General features: G+C 45.0%; 1 protein-coding gene across 2 annotated transcripts in view; it reads right to left on the bottom strand.

Moving 5' to 3' along the window:
- Nucleotides 1–12610, bottom strand: part of LOC107150119 (chemokine-like protein TAFA-1) — a 386218-nt gene extending 373608 nt beyond the window's left edge. The window contains exons 1-2 of one of the 2 annotated variants that reach the window (XM_048786984.1): nucleotides 12116–12610; nucleotides 10069–10189 (exon numbers count right to left, since the gene is read on the bottom strand). In XM_048786984.1, coding sequence (XP_048642941.1) covers nucleotides 10069–10186 — 118 coding nt within the window. In that variant the 5' untranslated portion in view covers nucleotides 10187–10189; nucleotides 12116–12610. The remainder of the gene's footprint in view (nucleotides 1–10068; nucleotides 10190–12115) is intronic. The other variant, XM_015495072.2, reaches the window with a different exon arrangement.
- Between the last annotated feature and the right edge of the window lie 10802 nt (nucleotides 12611–23412).

Here is a 23412-nt window from a genome sequence, read left to right as displayed (position 1 = left end):
GGAATGGGGAAGGAGTCAACATTTCCTGGGGGGACAAAAAAAAAAAAAGGTCTTGCAGCTCTCAGCCGTCAGAATTGTCTGAAACCACTATGAAAACAAAGGTAGCCACTGAAAATGGGTGACGCATTCCACTTCAACGTGATTCAATTAAAATGGTGTTCATTTCTAGTTTAAAAAAGGGGTATTGTGGAATGCTCCCCCCTTTTCTTTTTGGATAAAGAGGAGCTCTGAAGATGATCAGCCCATTTACCCTCATCAGGGATGGTCTAAGGCTCGACACCTGCACGCCCATGTCAACCACGTGATAGACAGTGTGGAGAGAAGACTCCAGTGTGAAGGGGAAGACTCCAAGATCACATCCAGGCCCTGCAGGAAGGACCACTGTTATTGATTACGTGGGCCTGAGAAGGATGGAAGTAGGGGCTGGCAACATGCATACCATAAATCTGCCCTTCCCACTAGACAATCCTGGGAGCAGCTGTCAAAAGTGTTGCTCTACAAATGTTCACCCAGTGACCTGGTTCCCAGACATCTCTCCAGGATGTGGCGCCCTGCACTTCCTGCGGATGAGGAGCCACGAGAGGCTACCAAACCAATTCAAAGACTTCATCTGGGAAACTTCCAAATGGCATGTTCGCATCTTCATCGTTTTATTTCCAAAAAATAAGGGGCTTGAGTTACTGACTTTTTTCACTACATTATCTGTTTTTTTAAATTCTGAGTTCCATGAAGACCAGTCTCCAACAGAAATGGTTTTCAAACCCCCTGACCACAGTGCCCAGAAGAGGTGAAACATCTAGTTCCCACCTGTTCCTACTTCCTGGCAGGAAATTCTCAGATGACAAATTCTTAGAAAGAAGTATTTATCAATCACTAATTATTTCTACAAGTCATGATGAGCCAACTGACATGTTCCTGGGTTATAAAATGATTCCCCTATGAACATGAAGATTTTTAAATGTCACCTATCACAAGAGTATGCTGTGGGGGTTCACAGGCAGGGAATAAATGCTGTTGCCATACAAGGGCTGCCACACAGCACATTTTACTGTGGTGACAGACACGTCTGTCAGCAGTAAGAATGTGCCTTAACCATCTCTGAGCCTACCTTTGCCATTCAGGAATGAGTGAGATTCTACTGCTATGGTTTAGATATGAGGCACCCCCCAGAAGTCCATGTGTGAGAAAATGCAGGCATGTTCAGAGGTGAGTATGATTCGGTCGTAAGAGCTGTGACCTAACAGGTGGATTAATCCACTGATGTGAGTACCTGGGGGTAACTTCAAGGGTACAGTATGGCTGCAAGAGGTGGGTCACTGGGGGGCATGCCTTTAGGGTGTATATTCTGTCCCTGGTGAGAAGAGTTCTCTCTCTCTGCTTCCTCATCGTCAATGTCCTGAGCTGCTGACTCCTCCATGCCCTTTCTGTCATGATGTTCTGCCTCACCTCAGGCCCGAGCTATGGAGCTGGCCATCTATGGACTAAGACCTCTAAAACTTTTCCTCCTCTACATTGCTCCTGTCAGGTATTTTAGTTGCAGTTAAGAAAAGCTGACCAAATCATCTAGTTGTCAGAAAAAAAAAATCGAACAAAAATTTTAAAAAATTTAAGTGCAAAATATGCAAATATGCATCACCTCCACTACATAGTTAACCCGAGAGTGCACAGAAAAACTAATTGATCATGAGGAAACTCACCAAACCAACATTAATTTATAATTAAAAAGCAAAGACCACAGCAATTGAAAATCATTAGCAACTTGAGACAACACTCATGATACACTGACGACGCATTATCCTTCCTGAAATTGGATGGGTCCTAATTATTTGCAGTGTTTCCAAGAGCTAACAGCCAGCTTTCCTGGTTCAACACTAAGTTGAGAAAGCCCAGTGAACCCTAGTGATGGGTCATTTCTAGCAGAATGATAACTTAGTTTACTAATAAGTCGTCTTTATTCTTATACCAAATTAAGGAACATGAAATCGTGAATCATTTGCCCCCAAGAACAAAGAAGAAAGCTTGCGTTTCAAGAGAGATTTATAACCCACCAGTGGGCTACAAACTGGGTTTGAGAACTTTAATAAAAGATTAAATTAAGAGTTCTATACAGGCATCAGTGTGCTGCCTGGTGCTTATCTCTGTTTTATTACACTTACTGATTACTATTTCTCCCAAACCTTAATCTAAAATAAAATTAATTGATTTTTAGCTGAGATTCAAATGAGACCTCTGATTACAACGCTGGCTTCATCAGGCAAAAGCTCTGCTTCTAGAAGCCCCGGCTAAACCCTGGGGGCCCGTAAGGGCTAAGCAGCGCAGTGCTCCATCCTGTGGGGCATTCCTAGGTAGGACCAGAGCGCCACAGCAGGAAGGCAGGCTGAGAAGGTGGGCCTGGGGCCTGTCTTCTGGGCCCACTACCTGTTCAGCACACTCACTAGGAACCACGAGAGGTAGGCGTGGGAGACAACCTTGGCTGAGGCTGTACCTTGACGGTCTGCAGGTAGGAGAGCCCTTAGTGTCAGTTTGGCCCACCTGACTCTTACCAGGTAAGGAAATTACACATCGGAGTACGTTTCTGGCCTGCCTTGGAATGTCTGTGGTCGGCTCGCCCGGGCCCATCTCAGGTGCCACACGCGCAGCATTTCCCAATGCCAGGCCCCCAGGCTCGCTCCTTCCTGCTGCCCTGAAGGCCTTGCCTTGCCACCTATGAAACCACCCAGAAAACTGTCAAGTGGTCTCAGCACAAGGCTCCTTTAAATCACAAAGGTAATTTCATACTGAATCCCACTGCTCCAAATGGGTAAGATGAACAAATCAGTTTGGGACAGTCAGAACCTCATCAGCTAACAGAATGCATGAGCCAAGGAACAGCCCCACAGCTCTGGTCCCTCAGCTGAGGGAGATCTGGAGGCCCGGCCTCTGACTCCCACACCGGTTCCTCCTAGTATGACATCACAGGAGGCTACGGCGGTCCCTTCCCGCCAGTGTTTGAATCTGGGAGGAGAGGAGGTTCTCACTTGGCCCAGCCTAGTCTCTGAGCACATGCTTCCTGAATACCTTCCTGGGCTGACTAGTGGGAAGCGTGCCCGCTGACCCTACTCCAGGACGTGGGGTGAGTCTCAGCAGGAAGACTTTCCCCACTGTGAGTGGTTCAGCTAATCTGGGAGGTGACATCTTCACTGGAAGCCCGTGACTCCATCAGCCCACTCTTGGGACGCTGGCCCACTCCACAGGCTGGGGCTCCTTACTGAATGACGTGGAGGCACCCTAGCAGGGAAGGCCTACAAGGGTGCCACGGAGCTGGCTGCCAGGAGGGACATCCGCAGAAGAGCCTACCTGAGGGTGGGGGCGGCCTTCCCTCCTGTGGACCACTCAGGGCGACCCCTGGTCTGACCCTTCCCTGCAGGAAGCGGGGATCTGCCTCAGGAAAACCCCTCTGAGTACACCTCTCCTCTTTTCTTTCTCTAGGACTTCATTTCAGGAAGGAGAAAGAAACAATGGGCCAAGGGAGCTTCCTGTGTGCTTTGAGGACATTTTCTTTGGAAATTTAATTAATTTATACAAATGGTTAATGAAATAATTCATTTTCTCTTTACCCTAAAGAAAGAAAAAAAACTGCTCATCTGCTGTTACGTCCTCTCTGCTCCAAAGATGAACTGGATTTTTCTCTTGCTCTCGAAAGACTTGGGAAGTAAAAGAACCGTCCCCATTTATTATGGGAAGTTTCCTCTTGGGTCCCTCAACACCAGTGTTTTTCTACTCTACGGTGATGGGGCAGTGCCCATCCTGTGACTAACAGTGAGAGGGACTTAATGTCTGACTACACTTGGAAGTAATTAGTAATGTTCTGTCACACGACTGCATTGAGAGGTCAATGAGTTGCAAACACACACAGATACATACGCATCTCATCTTACATTTACACACCCACTCACTCACACACAAGTGGTAGCACCAAAGGGAGAGTTTAAGACCCCTCCCCTAATGACTGGAAGTGCTTCCTGAGCACCCACTCTATGCTAAGTACCTCAGTGGGAAAAAGAAGCACGGTGAATTGCACCAGATTCCAGAATTGCCTTGACAGACACTTCTCAATGCCCGTGATCTGAATATACGCTATAAATGCTGAAATCTAAATTTAAACAAAGAAAAGTCTGGAAAATCTTCATTGTACAAAACCAGACCTCTCAACCGCAGATCCTTCCAGAAGGTGCGGGTGCCACCAGTCTCTGAGAGCAAAACACACAGTGCACAAGAGGCTCCCCGGCAGCCCACCAACGCTGATCCCTGGGGCGTCTTAGGGTCCAGGGTCCAGGAACCACAACTCGAGGAAGCCGGCCTAGACATCTCACTACACCAAGGCTCCTAGGAGGAGAAGCGCCTCCCAGAATTATCTTACCAATACCCCCTTATTGATTCTTTATCTAGAAATACCGTTTGGCATATTTCTAACTTTACCATTAAAACTCTTTATGCCTAACATGTTAAGCTTTTCATTAAAAAGCAAAAGATGTTAATGCCAATGATGAATCCAAAAAAAATGCAGAATTACAGGGAGTCAAAGTGTAGCCATTCCAGTCTTGCCCCTGGAGGTAGCCAGTCCACGTAAACACTGTCCACATCCAGTCTGACATTTGTTTTGTGCATGGACAAGTATGATTTTTTTTCTTCCAAAATCATTCTCCGCAGTGTACTCTGTTCCCTGTTTTCTTCGCTCAGTGACACATCTTGGGTGTTTCTCCACGTCAGCACACATACGCACATCTCGGCCTGTGCAGTGGCGACACCAGTGGAGATGCACCACGATTCGCTTTACCAATAGGAGTTTGATGGAGGTGAAACTTTCTCTTATTTCTTGCAATTAAAACCATCGTTGCAATGACTGTACCTTAACAAGTATACATCCTCTCACACTCATCCAGTAATCTTAGTAGTAGCCTTCTGGAAATAGAAATGTGTGTAGAGGCTTACACATTTCACACGTTGAGAGACATTACCAAATGATTTTCAAAAAATGGTTCACCTGTGTGGATATGCTTGAACTCTGAGGTTTTGACACAAGGCATAAAATGGAAAGAATTTTAAAAATGAGCTCAAATTATCATCTTAAATGAATTTTAAGAAATTAGCAACTGAACGTGAGCATTCATTTGTGCTAATTCTTGTTATCTTTGTTTGCAGTGTGGTGTAACAGCTGTTTTCCTTAACTGTGAACGGAAGCTGTAGGCCTGAGCTCAAATCAGTAATCATGTGTGTAGTATGGTACAGTTTCTGATAAATTCACAGGATTGATAAGAAATGCTTATTTGCCTCTCTACTTGGTTTCGATGTTTGGGGGTTTTAGCAAATGTCCATAGCTGAGTTCTGACTCTAGGATGAGGTCGATATCATCAATCAGAGGATCCATGGATTATCACTACACCAGCTTACACCAAATAACAGCCTGTCTGCTCTAATCCTCCGACCAATTCACTACGCTTAGCCACCTGCTCTGGGAGGCATTCTTAAAAAGCCAGTATGGAACCACTGGTGTGTCCACTATTTCTTTTATGTTAAAATTATAAGACCAGCCCTTTATTGTAATGTATCTTGGTATTCTAATGCATATTCCTCAAGCAGCTTTCTAGAAAGCAATTTTTAATAGCAAGGTAAAACTAAGTGTAAAGAATATAAGAATGCTTTCAAATAATTTAACAAAAAAATGCCATACATCAAAATGGATGGTGACGTTCAGTATGTAATAATTAAGTCCTCAATGAATACTTCTAACACACACAGCTTGTTTAATGTAGCCTTAAATCCTGTCGAGTATAAATTACATAGATGATCCTATTTAGGGTAATCTTTCTTTATATCAATTCCACACACCCCTGTCAATAAAATAGCAATGACTCAAGAATCAGTGATTCATTATATACTTATGACTCCTTGTCTCCTGTAATTTATCTACACAATTTTAAATCACCAAAGAACCTCTCTTCTTGCTGAAGAATTTTGAGATGATCCCTATTTTATTAAGTTTTAAGGCCACCCCCTACACATCTACCCACACACCTAAATCTAAGTAACCATTAAAGCTGCTGCCATAACTCATACCTCCATAAGGAGGAGAAGCTAACCCCAAATTAGAAGGCTACGTTTGGCACCCCATTCATCCCTTCACACCTGTTATGCACACGCGGGTGAGCACGCAAAGCTGAAGCTGCCAGCTTTAATTACCTGCAACAACACAAACACAACTCTGAGTTTTCACACAGAGTGCCGTGTCCTCCCTAGAGAGTCACCATGGAAAACACCAGGCACAAACACCCTTCAGGTTAGGTGATCGCCTACATCATTCCCCAAACAACAACCGGATCTGGCCAAACATTAAATTACTGAAATTACGAAATCTGTTAATCTACAGCCCTTTTGACTCATTTATAATTTTGAAATTCACTTTCATTTGATTGACTGTTTTAATCTTCCTTAACTAGTGAGTTAAGTGAAAATAAATGGGGCATTCCTAATACCATAAATATGAAAAATAGGAAGGGCTTAGAGACTGCGGGCGAATACATTAAAATCCGTCAGCTTTCTAGTTAACACATTCTCATTCTGTTTGTGTACAAACCCACCGCACCGAGAAGACAGATCACAAATTCACGGCCTCACAAAAACATTGTCCCAATTCCATGTGATGACAGCAGACATTGGCCCAAACCTCTAACCATTTCCCCTAAAGGACCCTGGTGGCCGGCTGTGCCTTCCAGGTGCAGCACACACGAGGGGCGCCCGGCGTCCACTTCCACTCATCTGTCAGTGGGGCCCATTATTTCTTGAGACTGAAATTGGCTGCGTGCGGTGGGAGTGCCATCAATCTCAGTGAGGAGGGGACAGGAAGCCGCCTGTGGGAGGCTGGGAGGGGGCAGCCATTCCTCCCAGGTGAGGGCGGCCGTGGAGCCCCCTCTCCCCCTCGGCTCGGGCGCAAGTGAAAGATTTGTCATTTTGCACATTTCTCAGATACTTGGTATGCACGCGGAGTCCGCCTGCTCCTGCTTCATGAAGAGGCGATTTTTCAAGCTTAGGCAAATGTAGCAAACCCAGGAACTGCCGGTGCCTCGTTTTTTCTCATCATGTCACTTGTTTTAACCGATTTGAGAAAATGAGATTATGTTTTTCCTTTTTGCTCATTTATCCAGCTATTTATTTATTTATTTGCTCATTTAGGGGTGGGTTGTCGCAGATTACTGGCCCCAATTTCTTTCTTGTTTTCATACACATTTCATTACTGTCCTTGAAGATTTAAGACCCACAAAGGAAAACGTCACCACTCTCACCCCAAAAAAGCATATTTGTATTCTTAAAATCAAAACAGAAGATTGTATTAAAGAGACTGAAATAATCTAGAATATTGCTCTGACCAAGATCTATTACTTTAATCTTTGGAGCTATTGTTGAAAACCCAGGAAAGTTGAATAATCATATTTTGTAGAACCACTGGACTTTCAGTTTAATATCATTTTAATCTCTGCATCTAAAAACGGGTATTTATGATTTCTTCATTTCTACAGTGAAGCTGAGATGGGTCTCCAATGTCAGCATGTGGGTTTGGCCCTGGCTCTATTGCTGCAGATTCCTGGGTATCTGACGCCCAGCTCTTCCATGCTGGTTGGTAACACACAAATTCAAGGGCACAGAATGGGAAAACAAGCACTGGGCTTAATTTCAGCACAGAACCCAATATGTACTTCTCAGATAACAGATATGATGTTTTAATAGAAATCCTAAAGACAGGGGCTGGGGATGTGGCTCAAGCGGTAGCGTGCTCACCTGGCATGCATGCGGCCCGGGTTCGATCCTCAGCACCACATACAAAAAACAAAGATGTGTGTCCGCTGAAAACTAAAAATAAATATTAAAATTCTCTCTCTCTCTCTCTCTCTCTCTCTCTTTTAAAAAAAAAGAAATCCTAAAGACAGGAGTTTTCTGATACACATAATATCCTTAAACTGTTATAAAAAAAGAGAGAGAGAGAGAGAAAAACAAACCTGTACGCTGATTGATTGGTAATAAACAATACGAACGCTCATGGTAAACTGTACCATGTCTATGATTACACAGTGCATAAATAGTATTTGGTGGTTATGTTGTAGCCATGTTCCATGTGATTTAAAAAAAAAAGGAAAAAAACCAGATTTTTAAAAATATATATTTTTTAATTGTAGATGGACATAATACCTTTATTTATTTATTTTTATGCGGTGCTGAGGATCAAACCGAGTGCCTCACACATGCAGATGAGTGCACTACCACGGAGCCACAACCCTTTAGGGAGGGGGTCCTAGCTTTGTGTACTCTTAGCTATGTGCACAGTAAAACTTGACTCATTCAGCATCCCTGGCTTGCAGGTGGTTGTCTGCCAAGAGGGATGCCAGCAATGACCAACACTTAGGAAGAGCTTTACAGTTTACAAAGGGGTTTCTGGGAAGTCATATTATTTACATCCTCAACGTATCTCCAGATGGGAAATGAGCTCAGAGAAAAAAATTGCCCAAGGTCACCTCACTAATGTTAAATGACAGAGATGGCAGTCAGTCCTGAGCTCTGCTGTCCCCTGTCCAAGTGCCACCTCCCAGAATGGGCTGAACACTCAAAGAGGCCCATGCATTGGCATATCATGAATATTATATTATTCACCTCCTTTAAGAGGCCATTCCATGTGCTCCCCTCCTATGGTCCCAGGTCTCTGGGAGGAAATCAGATGGACTGACTCCCCTTGGCAATTGCAGCTATTGGTTCTGTGGTCTGAGTCAAGTCACCCAGCCCCTCTGAACTTCAGTCTCCAAGGCAAAGTGGGTGGGGGTCACAGCCACTGGCAGAACATGAAACCCAGTTGGAATGAACCCTTCCAACGCCTTGTCTCTCGGGAATTCTTTCTGTTAGTGTTGCAATGAGGGCAGATTTCCCGCGTTATTTGCACGACCATGTGACAAGTCAAAGCATTTTCTGCCCGAGAAGATTCGTGATTAAGGGATGCTCACACCCACGTTTGTTACTTCCACCTGGACTCCCAAGGTCCGGGGTCAGCAGTTCTGCATCGGGCTGGACCAGGATGCTGGAATCACCAAGGCAGGCTGAGGGGGGCTGGAGCCGCCCGCCTGCCCCTCGGCCGGACCTTGACCCCGCACCGGCCACCCGCCTTGCTCCTGAAGGCCTGGCCGCTCTGGACACTGCCACTCCTCCCGGCGGGTCCGAAGCGCGAGCCGCAGCACGGGCGCCGCCTGCAGCCTGGTGCTGCTGAGCATCTCGCTGCACCTGCTCGCCAGCCCTTGGCGGGCACAGCTGCTGGCGGGNGGAGGGTGAAGGGGGGAGGGACTGAGGGGGGAAGTCCAGGCTGTAGAGGGGGCCAGGGAAGAGCAGGAAACACACTGTGCACCGAGAGTGGAAAAGAATGCCACCACCGAGAACCAGAAAATCAGGGGACAGGGAACTGGCTCCTCCGGAGCATGCCACAAAGGAGGAGGGGGCGCCTAGGGCGGAGCGTACCGAGCAAACCAGAGGAACCCAGTGGAGGAGAGAGGACAGGAGGCGCTTTAACCAGAAAAGAAAGAGCACATGTCTCTTTCTTTAGTTTCTCTTTCACTGACAACTTAGTTCTGAAGTTAGTTTGGGGACTACCTCCCCCTAAAATCCTTCACCACACACGGATTGACGGTAGCATCTACACCCAGTGAGGAAGCATGCCAGGGACAGATGGGCAAAGGTGACACTGTGCTTCCCTAAGACTCCTCGAGTCTTGAAAGTTATTCCACCTTTTGTGGAATATTTTGCCATTGGTCAAAGCATCCAAAAACAAATGGCTTCCACCCGTCGAGGTGTGTGGAAGGGCTGGGGTCACTTGGAGATCCGCCTGTTCTGAGAGATTGATAGAAATGCCTCCCAGGCACGTCTGTTCCCTCTCCTTCCCCCAGAGCACCAAACCAGCAGAATGTTCTGGAATGCAGCTGCCCACACGTACTCGCACTCTCCATCTGTGAGGGGCCCAGCGGCGGGACCAGAGGGCTGAGGAAGGAGCAGCTCCCTTACCTGGTCTGTGTAGGTGGTGCTGCTGGAAGGTGTGCTGAAGGGACCCATGGCAGAGCAGCATGGCACAGGCACTTATCCACAAGTACAGGACCCAGGACATCGCAGAGACCATGGCCATTCTCTAAAGAGAAGACACAGCAAGAGAGGTTAGCACTGCTGCAAGTCCCAGGTCCAGGCAAGACCACTGGTGAGGGCAGGGAGTTTCGGAGGTCATGTTCCTTTGCTTCTTGGCTGGCTAGCATCAGTGTCCAGCAGAGGTCATGCCACAAAGTGGGACCAAGGGAAAACCTTTTCCAGAAGATCGTACATACATTTTTTTAAAAAATGCTACAAAATAAAACTCCAAGGATTGCCAAAAAAAAAAAAATACAAAAATAAAGTTTCTGACTATCAATTAGGCAGTTGGAAGCATCATATGCCAACTAGCAATCCTGTTTCACACAACAATTTGAAAACTGCCGTCATTCCAGCATTGAAAAGCCCAGGCTCCTGTTCATTCTAACTTCATTGCAAGTCTGACATAAGCCTTAAAGGAAAGAGTGGGTTCTTTTTCTTTTTTTTTTTTAATTCTACAGTCATGAATTTTTAATCACAATGCCGTCTTCTAAACTAAGTAATCATTTCTCAGAGGCATGTTGTAATCTCCCGATAGAACTGATCTTTCTGGCTGGACTTAAAATCAGAAGGAATTGTCTTCAGCCAGAATGAGTTGCAGATGCAAGATCTTATGCTTCTATCCTGGAGCAAACCGTAATTTACAGTATTTCTTTGCCTCCTAAGACTCCACCGTGGCATTTGTTGTAGAGTGCTGATGAATATGCATACACAGGTGGTTATGTATTTATGGATGAACATATACCTTTTCTCAGGCGCTGAAACTTTGACAGTCTTATCTGCACCTATGAGGCTCACAGGAGCTACCGAGGCTCAACTGCGCTACATATTGTCCAATTTCTCAAACAACACCTTATGCTGCATTTCATATTGCCAGATTAATCAAACTTGAAGCATGGCCTTTATTCAGCCTGTGATAGGAGGCATTTTCTATGCAAGAATCCATGCTTTACAAGAACAACATGCTTTTCTCTTAAGCAGAAAGGCTGTGAAACCAAGATCGTTTCTCTCTTTCCTTTCCACTGTCAAATGATACCCTCGGAGAATTTCAAATGTATGTTGAAAACCTGCTAGTGACCTCCCAGTGTGGCTTCTTTATTCTAAATTGGCACTTTTTCAAAAACTGTGATGTTCAGAAAGCAAAAATATACACTATACCCATATGTACTGCACATAATACAGGATAATGTGTGGGTTTAGGAAGAGAGCTGTGGCCTCTGAGAAGGCTTGAGGACTATAATAGATAGATAAACGCTGACAGTATAATTAAGTGCAAAGTAGGGACATGTTATTTCCAACAGCCCGGTGCCACCCAGGCCGGGTCTGTGACTCAGATGGACCACTCACTTTCCAATTAGATGCACGGCCCACTGTTTACTTTTGTATACAACATACTTCCCCTTATTGTTTTCAGAACTGTCAGGGCAACACAGATGCATTCTCCTGGTAGAAACCCATGGCAACACCCTCCTGCAAACCCTAAAATGAGTACCTCGAGGGCCTTTTCACAATACCCAAACATTACAGGAGACAAAACATGGGTGACGGCTGTACACAGTCGCTGCTCCCAAATCGCTGCTGAAAGGCAACGAGAATGAATCTGAACTTGAAAAAAAAATCCCACCACCATCAAAACTTAATAGTTCTTTATTGACTGTTTCCCTTCTCATTTCTTCACCCACATAGATTTTAGCACTCAAAACGGATATTTGCAACTCTTCCCTTTTCCCATTTAACTTCTTTAATTATCAGTGTTACTTCCGAGGCTCCTGCATAACAGTCTCCTGGCTCACTCTCTTAAGGAGAGCTTGTCTCCGTGCTAATAAGTGTCTCCCCAAATAATGCATCCAGCCGTGCACAGTTCTCTACACAGGGTTTGAATATGTTTCAAATCTGCTTTCTGAAACCTTAAATCTTTAAAGAGGCTTCTTACCTGAAAAAATCCAGCCAAGAGCAGAGCACTCTATGAGTGTTCATTGGAAAGATCTAACACTTTTTAAAATCCATCTGTGCCACAATTTTGAGATGCTAAAAAGGAAGAGCTTCAGAACAGTCTTCTCAATCAGAAATTTAAAAAAAAAAAATGTTCTTCTCTTCCGACCCTATTTTCCCAGGAAAGAAGACATCGGTATTGTCAGAAAAGGAGCCAGGCTCTGGGAGGTGGAAAGCTTGTCATCTTCACCTTTAAATCATCTCCTGGCGTCACCTCTGCCTGCCGAGACGTTTGAAGTGAGGGTGAGATACGGTGAGATAATGCACAGGGTCCTGATGGGGATCAGCGTACAGTCGTCAGCCAGCCGGCCCCACGCCAGTGCATCCGGCAGAGTCGGGCAGGGAAATGTAGGAGCAGGGCTGCTATACCGCGCTGTAAGTAGCAGGAGTCTGTTTCACTACATCCCTCCTCTCCAAAGTACCACATGTCTTAAAGTGACATTACCCTCTGTTGCAGCCTGGCGAATCCTCACACCGCCCCGGCTCTTCCACAACTCAGGCAGCACTTTAACCCTAGGCTGCCTGATGTGTTTTGTGAAAGGTTTTTCTGATGCCATTCTTTGCCAAAAGACTGAAGAGGGAAGGAGAAACAAAAGGAAAAAAGCATTCTGCGAAACACTGATAGTGTTAATGGGTGCTCCACTTCCAACAGTAAATGGGAAAGTGAAATATCTGCCCTTTCTCACCTCTTAATGTTCTCTTAGCCAGTATGTTAACCCAAAACACTGTTAGGCGGATACGGATTTAATTCTGTTGGTTACTTTGAAAGCTAAATCTGGGAATACGATCTATCTGGAATACAATAGAGATGTTTACCTTCCTAAAAACCTTCAGAGTTTTTTTTTTTTAATGTTTAATAAATAGAAATGTCATTTTTAGCATTGAAAACTGGATTTTAATGAAGGATATGCTCAAGGCTCTTTTTAAAAAATTTTTTGCTCTCCCTGAAGTATGATGCTGGGGGTGGGGGCACGCAGAGCTTCACCTTGTTGCTAGTGCTCTGGTCTGAACCCGTTCTGCTCTGGAAGTGCTGTGGTTAGACTTGAACTTCAAAGATGCATGCCAGGTGGCCTACTTTTCCCTTACAGAGGGCACCAGCAAGGATTCTCTGGATACTCACTCCACTGCTCTGCAAATCACTCATAAGGCACCTACTGTGCGTCAGATGCTTAGGACAAAGTAGGAAAGGAGACAGCTGTGCTCCCCACTGCTGGGGCTCCTTCTCTCTCCTCTTCTGTGGGGCTTTCAAAATGGAAGTCGTCCTCATCGTACTCCTTCTTCAAAAACGTCTCAGAATTCCTCGGACGACTCCTTGCCTCTGCTGGCATGAAGAAGTGCCAAAACGGCAGTGCGTCTCTGGAAACCGGGCTCCTTCCTCGGGTCACACCAAGTGAAAAGCAAGGGGTCCTCGACACTCGTCAGTCCTTCCCACGGACCTTTCAGGTCGCACCAAACACCCCTAAGAGCTCGTTAGAGCAATGACGATCATCCATCACACCTTCCACTAACCAGATTTCAGTTCTGCAATAAATGTTCATCTTGCAGGCAAAAATAACTGGGATGAAGTCCTGACTGGCCTTGGGTGTTCTGTTTCTGTGGTTCCTCACCGTTGTCTCAGTGAGGGTGTATACTGAATGTAGACTGACCATGCAGTGTCAGGTTAGATGACAATACATACTATCGCTGCAGCGGGTCCACCCCCATCACATGAGCCCTCCTCCATCCCTGTCCTGGGCAATACTGTGGAATCCCTTTGACTAACTCATAGGGCGGTATTTGTATCACTCTCCATTTCACAGATGGGGAATGTGAGGGGAAGCAGAACTCTAAAAAAACTTGCTCAAGGTAACACAGCTCCTAAGTGATAGGACTGGGTTCCATCCCAAGGGATCTGGCACAAGAGCCCATCTCTACAACACTCAGATAAAAACATCTCATGGAAAAAATAATTTAGAAACCCTATCTTACTTCTTCTTTAACATTAAGACAGTCTCAAAAATTATTATTCATTTATTCTAGAGGCATTTATTCTGCCAGGCATTTGAAATATACAAATAGAACATACAAGTCTTTGCCCCAGGATTGTTTTCAATTCTGTTTTTGGTATGCTAATGAACTAAAATTAAAAGGAAATTCATTTTTGCTAACAAGGGCTACCATTTTGAACACGAACCATTATGTTTTTTAATTTCTAGGGATTTAATTAAGCATCAACAATGGTTACTTCACTACAATTCAATTCATCTTACTCAGCATGAAGCATAAACTTATGGATTATGTTTCAGGTACACAGATAAACATTATTGAGAATTTTAAAAAAAAGATGAGAAGACTGGAACAACTAGTTCCATTTTTTTTCCTGGCCAAACAATTATAACTCAACAGCCCAATGCTTTCCAGGTCTCTCTTTGCCTCTAGAACAGAGACTAGCCCCAGGATGGTCCTGGATCCCTGAGACACCAATGAGGAGAGTCAGTCTCCCCTATCCTGCCATGGTGGATGCAGATAGTGAAAAAGAAAGACTCTGTTGCTCAAGCAATGGAGACATGGGAATTGTTTGTTGTTGTACCACAACCTAATTAATACTGGCTGATAAAGACCTGTATTGTTCACTTATTAATTGAAATGTTATGTTCCTTGTATACCCTAAGCTGTGAGGAGAGACAGTGGTAGACATGTCAAATTTCTTATCTTCACAGAACCCACTGCAATAGAAATCCACTGGAGATTTTTTGACCAGGGTAGTGATAAAGCCAAAGAGTTGATGATTGCAGCCAGAACACCTCAGGACTCTTGCAAGCAGGGGTTTTGAGTTGATCACTGGTGTGACCTGTGGTCACCCTCTGTTCCGCCATTTTGTCATGCCCTCACAGTGTCTGGAAGGCAGAGGATGGGAGGACTGTGGTCTTACCCACCCAATCTCATAAATCCCGGATGCTACAAGCATCTGGATGCTCAAACCATTCCAGGCCAAATTCCTAAAGATACATATTCTGAATGTGATATGGTCAAGGTATATGCACAGAACATCTCCCATGGAGAAACCCACATTTATTCAGAAGAAAATCCCCATGAAGGCATTTGGTGGTGAAAGGTGAAACCCTCAGAATATCTAAATAACCAAGAGCATTCAACAAAGTGTCCTGCATAACAGAAAGTGGGGCCCCAGGGGGCTGGAGGATAGAGGATGTAAGCTGTCAACCCCCCAAGGAAGAGAACAATAGCCGGGATTGTGGAATCCTTGTGCAGGAAGGCTACAACTGTAGTTGTGGAGTGTGACTGTCACTATGAGTGACTACAGATGTCCTCAGAAAGAATGCCCTGGCACATACTCGGTGAGACTGACTTGTAGCCCTCTAGAAGGGCCAAATCCAACATAAGGCCACAGGCCCCACCAGGCATCCGTCGTTCAAGGGCAGGAAGGACTTCGTCCCGTGGATATCACACTTCTTCTCTCTTCTCATTAGAAATGAGAGCTGCCCTCCCAGTTTCAGAAGAGCCAATTAATAAACTGGCTGATTTTAATTCATAAATGTGCAGGGGGGAAAAATGTGAGACATGCAAAATTTTATGTCTCTGCATATTTCTAAATTGAAAAACAACTAAAGGAATTTAAATAAATTACATCTGGACTAAGAAACGTTCCAAGTTTCAGTCCAATCCAAGTTAAAGTGGCTTAGATATACGCCATCTAAATCAGTTCTGAGCGTTTCTTGAAATAACACATTGTGACTGCAATTCCGCGGCTCTGGTACTACTCCTTGCTCCCTTCCAACTGGCCAATGGAACTGGTGACGCGGATAAAAGGCTCCCTGACCTGTCCCTTATCTGGAATCTGTGTGCCTTCCATAGGTAGCCTTTAAAGCTAGCTTCTTTGTTGACAGTCTCTGGGGCAACCCATGAGTCTGGGTCCACTGTGAACCCCTCATCATGAGGGCAATATACCCTTTCCCTTGGCTCAGTAGCCATGCTAACCCCTCCTTTCCCCTAGAGCCCAATCTCATAAATTGTTTGTACTGTATCACTTTCCTCCAGAATTCACCTGAAATTTTCCATCAACCATCGAGTCCTCACGTGGGGCCCCCATGAGATGCCAACAGCAGCCTCTGCCTGTCCATCTCATGTTGGGGACCTAAATTGAGTCAATGTGATCACCTCTTTAAATACCTATCTTGTTTCAAAATCCAGGTATTCTAAGAAGAGGGAAAGGATGACCCAGAGGAGCAGATGAGGCACAGGAAACGTGAGTCCACGATGGTTAGGATGTCAGTGGGCAGCCCTGCGCAGGCACCATGCCCCACACCAGGCACTCCTGAGCCTTCACACGCAGCATCTCTCTCGACTCTCACAGAAGCGCTGATAGACTCCTGTCACCACGATCTCCACCTTACGGAGGAAACTGAGGGAACTAAAGTCACACCTCTCGTCAGCCTCAGGAGCTGGATTCAGCTCTGATTCCTGGAGCCTGGACTCCGAGCAACTCTGGACTTCCAAGCTAAAGGCTACATTAGCCCCGCAGACAAGCCAGACGGGGAATGAAGACCCGGTGTGCAGACCACAGTGATGCACAGAAAGGACCATTTTGACACTGAGCTTCCAAGCACAGTAGTAAACATTATTTCTTAAAATCTAGAGCTAAGCAAGATACAACCGACACATTAAAAGAAAAAAGATTTAAAACAGTAAATATAAATGGTAACAAACAAAAAAAAACCCCAACAACTGCGAGAAAGAAGGAAGATCATCGATAACACACCATTAGCACAGTCAGAGAGAGACAGGCTAAACTGTGCGTTATAAAACCGGTGATGATTCTAAAATTCGGATCGGATATGTAAGGCAAAATTTTCAGTAAGTGCAAGAAAAAGAAAATGGGGGAGAAGAGGTTTCTGAGGCTGGAAGGAAAGATAACCTACATGTGGGAGTCTCATTTTTCACCTCCAGCAGCCCAACTTCCGATTACTTTATCAACTATAATTCCTCATTGCTTATCTTGTCTGTCTAACAGGCAGCAGGAAAAGAAAGGATAAGGTCGTTTCTTTTGTTCCTTCACTTCTGATCTCTCTATTCTCCTCCGAGGACAGAAAGTTGAACTCACTGCAGCTTCTCTCCTTTCCTCTACCCAAGTGATGAATACCCTGTCATGTGGGAGCCCAGGAGCCCCTCGGCCTCAGGGACCTGGACGTGTTTTATAAGAACATAAAGGTCGTGAAGAGGACAGCTCTGGTAACGGTAAAAACAATAGTGGGATTTCTCTGGTGTGTAAAAATCTCTGGATTCACAGCTGATCTGAGAAGAGACCCCCCAAACCCACTGAGATCTAACAAACGGCCCCTCCACCCACTCAGTGAAGTGGACAGAAATGAAGGCTCCTTCCTATTAGCTTACCCTCCTGTCTAGACCTCAGCCCACCCATCCCTGCTCCTCATTCCAACACCGAGGCCCAGGGTCCACCTCTCTGACAATGGCCTGGGGGGCTCACCCTATGCCCAGGCCTCCCTATACCACCACCAGAGCGAACGTGTTTGGGACCCAAGACGATCCTATTGCTCTGGTTAAAAACCCTCAGTGGTTTTCCAAGGAGACTAAAATGAAGCCCAAGGTCATGACCACCATGGCGGATCAGGCTGGGCATGAGCGGCCCTTTCGAGTTGTCTGGCTACTTCTCTCAGGAACACTCTTGCTCACTTCTCTGTGGTCCCCAAGGTGGACAGGGAATCTCCCCTGGGAAGCCGTGGCCAGTGCTCTCCTTGTCCTCGCCATGTCCTTGCTCTGGCCTTAACTCTCCCTGTAAAGAGCTCTTTCTGGAATCGTGTTTGATGCCTGCTTCTTCTCCTTGCGAGAATGGCCATGAGAGCCAAGAGGACGAGCGTTTCACTCACCGCCCCAACTTCACAACCTAAGGTACTGCCTGGGAAGCAGTGCACAGTGAAACGTCTGAATGAATAAATGAACGATCGTGGATCGAAAATAAAGTACTAATTCACTACCAAGATGGGCACGCGTGGTGAGCTGCTCTGTTAGGTAAAGGTTGACTGCGTGGCCATCTCCTGCAGCCTGTGCTGGACCTTCTGTTGCCAAAACATCCATTCCCACGGCAGTGACACACATTCAGACTGACGGCCTGTCCTGTGTAAGTCTACTGCTGTGACACTAAGTAAAGGAAATTGGCTCACCCATTGTTTAAACCCATGCCTACCTGCCACTAAATGTGAGTTAGATATTTTTGCTAGAAGACAAAAACATGAACCCGTTCTGAGTTTTCAGCCCTGGTTCTTGGTATTTGATACCCAAATATGATTTGATGGTAGAGTCCAAGCTGAGCCCTAAAGAATGGAAAGGTCTACAAGTGATGAAAATCATAAAATAGCATTGAAATTTCATCTTATCGAACCAAGAAGAGACCCCAAAGCCTCCTAGCTCAGCCTCTCTTTTTGGAGGAAGTAAGACCTGAGACAAGGAAGAAACTCACTTGAGGGAACACAAGAAGTCACTGTCACAGACATTAAAATAAAAGTTCCCAGCCAGGCCAGGTGGCTACACCTGTAATCTCAGCAGCTCGGGAGGTCGAGGCAGGAGGACTGAGAGTTCAAAGCCAGCCTCAGCATTTTAGCAATGAGCTAAGCAACTCAGTGAGACCCTGTCTCTAATAAAATACAAAATAGGGGTAGGGACGTGGCTCAGTGGTTGAGTGCCACTGATTTCAATCCCCCAAAATAAGAAAAAAAAATGTTCCCAATCCAATACCTCCCCACCCACTGCTCTCTCCCTCTCCCCGCCCCCAGCACAACCCAGAACTCTCTGCAACACAGGAATACCTTTACCCATGTTGCCCAACATGGCATATCCACATGCAGCTATTAAGCATTTGAAATGTGGCCCATGCAACCAAGAAACCGAACTTTTAATTCTATGTGATCTTAACTAATTTGCATTTTAAATAGCCACATTACTGTGCTGGAGAGCACAGCTCTAGTACATACCAAATAGGTCAAGGAAATCAAAACCCTTGACGTCAAACAATTCTCAGCAAGCTAGAGCAAAGATCTTGAGCTACCTGATAGGAACTGCTATGATTTGATAAGTCCCCGCCAAAACTCATGTTGGAATTTGATCCTCCATCTGAGGTACTAAAAGGTGGGACCTTCTAGAGATGATTGGGTCATGAATGCTCTGCCCTCATGCATGTATTCATTTTTCATGGAATAATGGAGGAATGGGTAAACTTGAGAGTGGATCTGTTATAAAAGCCAGTTTGGCTCTGTCTCTTTTTTTTTTTAAATTAAACTATTTATTTATTCTAATTTATTTTTCATGATGGCAGAATGCAATTCATTTCATAGTATACATATAGAGCACCATTTTTTAAGTCACTGATTGTACACAAAGTATTTTCACACCATTCGTGTCTTCATACATGTACTTAGGCTAATGATGTCTAATTCATTCCACCATCATTCCTACCCCCTGGTCCCCCTCCCTCCCCCTTGCTCTACCTTGGAGTGGAACCACCATTTGACCCAGCTATCCCACTCCTCAATTCACACCCAAATGACTTAAAACCAGCATATGACAGGGACACAGCCATATAGATGTTTGTGTAGCAGCACAGTTCCCAATAGCTAAGTTATGGAGCCAACCTGGATGCCCTTCAGTAGATGAATGGATAGGGAAACTCTGACATATAGACACAATGGAACATTACTTGGCATTAAAAGAGAATGGAATCATGGCATTTGCAGGTAAATGGGTAAAGTTGGAGAATATAATGCTAAGTGAAGCAAGCCGATCCCAAGAAAACCAAAGGCCGAATGCTTTCTTTGACATGAGGAGGCTGACTCATAAATGGTCATGGGGGCGGGGGAGCATGGAAGGAATGGCTCTGTCTTTTGTATGTGCTCACAGATGCTTCAGGACTCGGCAGATTCCCTGTAGCCAGAAGGCCCCCACCAGATGCAACCCCTTAACCTTGGACCTTCAAGCTTCCCGAACCATGAGTGGATTAAACCTTTATACTTCACAGATTACCCAGTCCAAGTGTTCAGTTATAGCATCAGAAAACAGACTAAGACAGGAACCTTCCAAGATGCAGACAGCCTAGATAGGAATAGAGAGGATACATCTGGATATAACCAGCAGGAAAACAGCGACTGTAAGACACCGCAGAATGTAATCAAGAGGCATGGTGACTCAGAGGTCAACAGTCCACAGGGAGCTCACCCCAGGCAGCTGTGATTTGGCAATGCCTCTGAGCACCAGGACCTGGTTCACTTCCAAGTCTCTCTTTGCCTTCCAAGGTGTCTGTCTGTTCTAAGGCAGGCTCCTCGTGGATGAAGCGTGCCTGCTGATAGCTGTAGGGTCTGTGTGCTCTCCCATCCACGGTATGAGACGTGGTGGGGCCACTCAAGCCACAGCAGTTAGGACGAGGTGATGCAGGGTCTTCCTTCTACTTTGCTGAAAATTTCTGCTACCCCTGGCTTTTCTTCCATGGCCTGGTGGGTGTAGAGCTGGATTTTCCAACACAGGAGCCTCTAGCCAGATGCAGCTACCTAACTATAAGCAGGAAATGACGAGAGAGGATTGTTTTGAGAAGTTCTCCGACAGGAATAAGCTTGATTCCTTCCTAGCTTCCTCCAGCAAACCACCAGTGGCTCATCAGCATGGCTTCTGTCACTTGCCCCTCCTGGAGCCAGTCAGTCTTCAAGCATGAAAAGGAGTGCATGGGTGGGCTCAGAGCTGCAGAAACACCCCATTCCTAAACTCAGAAGGAAACGGGCTTTTCCCAAAAGAGATGCAGGGGATCCACAAAGAATAGGGATGAAGATGATGAGAAAGGGGGACTGAACACTGAAGTCACGGTCACAATGTAACCAAAGCTTGCCCTGTCTTCACATACCTTGATAAAGCACTTCACTGTTTTTATAATTTTCCTACTGACAAAACATATGCTTACGTTTTCCAAAAGGTTGAAGAGTCAAGATCTAAACAGAAAATGTGAGAAGTCATCTATAATCTAACACACAAGAGTTGCACATAATTGCATGTACCTATAACACTTTCCAGATTCACGTATTGGGTTTTGTTTTGTTTTAAACTGGAATTTAATATTGTTGTGAATTTTTTTTTCTCAAAATATCACGTCAGTAACTATTCCTGCAACTGGGCCCTTTACCTGCTTTACCAATCTATCTTACGTTAGTTTCTCTAAATGCCTTGCTTTTGGTCCAGTAGATTTCCCTCTGTGCAAGAGGAACCCACAGGGGAGTGATTTCCTGTGGGATACCAGAGATGTCAGAGATCAACTAGATCATGAAACAGTAAATCTCCTTTTCCTGGTGTGGGCTTCATCCTATCAACTTTTCCTGACTTTCTATGTTCAGTTCTGATTTGCCTGGAAACAAATTTCTCTTCTAGTCCTTGTTTTAGTATTAATATGGCTGATTATTCTCTTTTATCCAATTTTAATTATGGAAAAATAGATGATTTCCAGAAATAGTAGAAAATACAGGGAAACAGGAATGCACATTCCAACTCACCTCTTACTTTTATTTCTTTGTTTTTGCAGGTGGTCAGTGAGGCAGTATGATGCAGGGATAAGATAAGGGTCTCTGGGTTCAGCTTCTCCTCTCCTGTTAGATCCTGCCCACTTCCCTCCACCAAAGTCACCTCCCTGGTGCTGATCCAAGCGGCGATTGTGAAATGCACTTTGGGTTAGCCCACACAAGGTCAGTCCCTGCAGTCTTGATTTTGATCAATTCTTACTCTGACTACGATTTTGCTCAACATTTTAAGCAGCTTCTCACTTCTCTAGGCCTTTACAAATTCCACTCTGCTTGAAACATCCCTGCCCCTCTTCCATTTCCACCTGCCTGACCCCTCCTCTTGACTCCGTTCAATTGCTAGATTTGGCCCTGATGTCCTTCTCTGTGGAGTTTTACTGGCCTCCCCAGTCCAGGTCAGCGGTCCTTTGGGACATGCCCCTGTCTTGGTGCTCCATGTTACTGCACACATGGGGCGCCATGTTTTTCCTTACTGTGCCTTCCTTGGTTTCCTTTAGATCATAGCCTCAGGCAAAGCATAATGCCTTTCAGTTCCTCCAATATATCGTATCTTTTTTCTTTCTTTCTTTTGGGGACGGGAGGTGTGGGAGGTGGTGCTGGGGGTCAAACCCAAGGTCTAGAGCATGCTGGACAAGCACTACCCCATGGAGCTGCACTCCCAACCCTATGTGCTTCTTGACGTGAAGCTTTTGGAAATTCTGTTGTCTCTTTCTGGTGGGTTCTCTCATTCTATTCTTAGCCCAAATGGCTTTTTACTGTTCTAGCTACAGAGACTTTCACCGACCTTACCCCTCCTTGCTTAAAAACACACAATGGTTCCCCAATGCACAGGATATAATATCTCATTACTTTAAAACCAGAGACAATTTCACTTCTCATCATGGTCTGTAGTTCAATCCATTTTCCTGCAAATGTCAAGATTTCATTTTTCTTTATGACTGAATGAAACTCCACTGTGTTCATACCCCACATTTTCTCTATCCATTCATCCAGTGATGGATACCTAGGCTGGTTCCGTAGTTTGGCTGCTGTGAATTGTGTCACTGTGGTAAGATGGCTTTGATTCTTCAGGACACATACCCAGGAATGGTAGAAGTGGGTCAGCTGGTGGTTCCATGCCTAGTTCTTAGAGGAGCCTCCACGCTGATTTCCTCAGTGGCTGTATAAATTCACAGTCTCACCAGCAGTATGTAACTGTTCCTTTATCTCCACATCCTCTCCAGTGTTTATCATTGTTTGTATTCTTTAGGATTGCCATTCCGACTGGTGGGAGATGAAATCACAGTATAGTTTGGATGTGAATCTCCCTAATTCTTAATAATGTTGAACACTGTTTCATGTATTTGTTAGCCATCTGTGTTTTTTTTTTATTTTGAGAATTGTCTGTTTGATTCATTTGTCCATTTATTAATTGGGTCATTTGATTTTTTGGTGTAAAATTTTTTAGCTCTTTATATAATCTAGATATTGATCCTCTGTCAGAAGAGCAGCCGGCAAAGATTTCCTCCCATTCTGTGGAGTCTCTCTTTACAATCCTAATTGTTTCCTTTGCTCTTAAGAAGCTTTTTAATTTGATGCTGTCCCATTTATTAACTCTTAACATTATTTCCTGAGCATTAAGGGTCCTGTTGCCTGTGCCTAAAAAATGGAGTGTTTACCCTACATTTTCTTCTGGGAG

The sequence above is a fragment of the Marmota marmota genome, unplaced genomic scaffold (assembly GCF_001458135.2).
Source record: "Marmota marmota marmota unplaced genomic scaffold, marMar, whole genome shotgun sequence".
Lineage (NCBI taxonomy): Eukaryota > Metazoa > Chordata > Mammalia > Rodentia > Sciuridae > Marmota > Marmota marmota.
The sequence above is the reverse complement of the archived record's forward strand: the minus strand, read 5'-3'. Positions and strand labels throughout refer to the sequence as shown.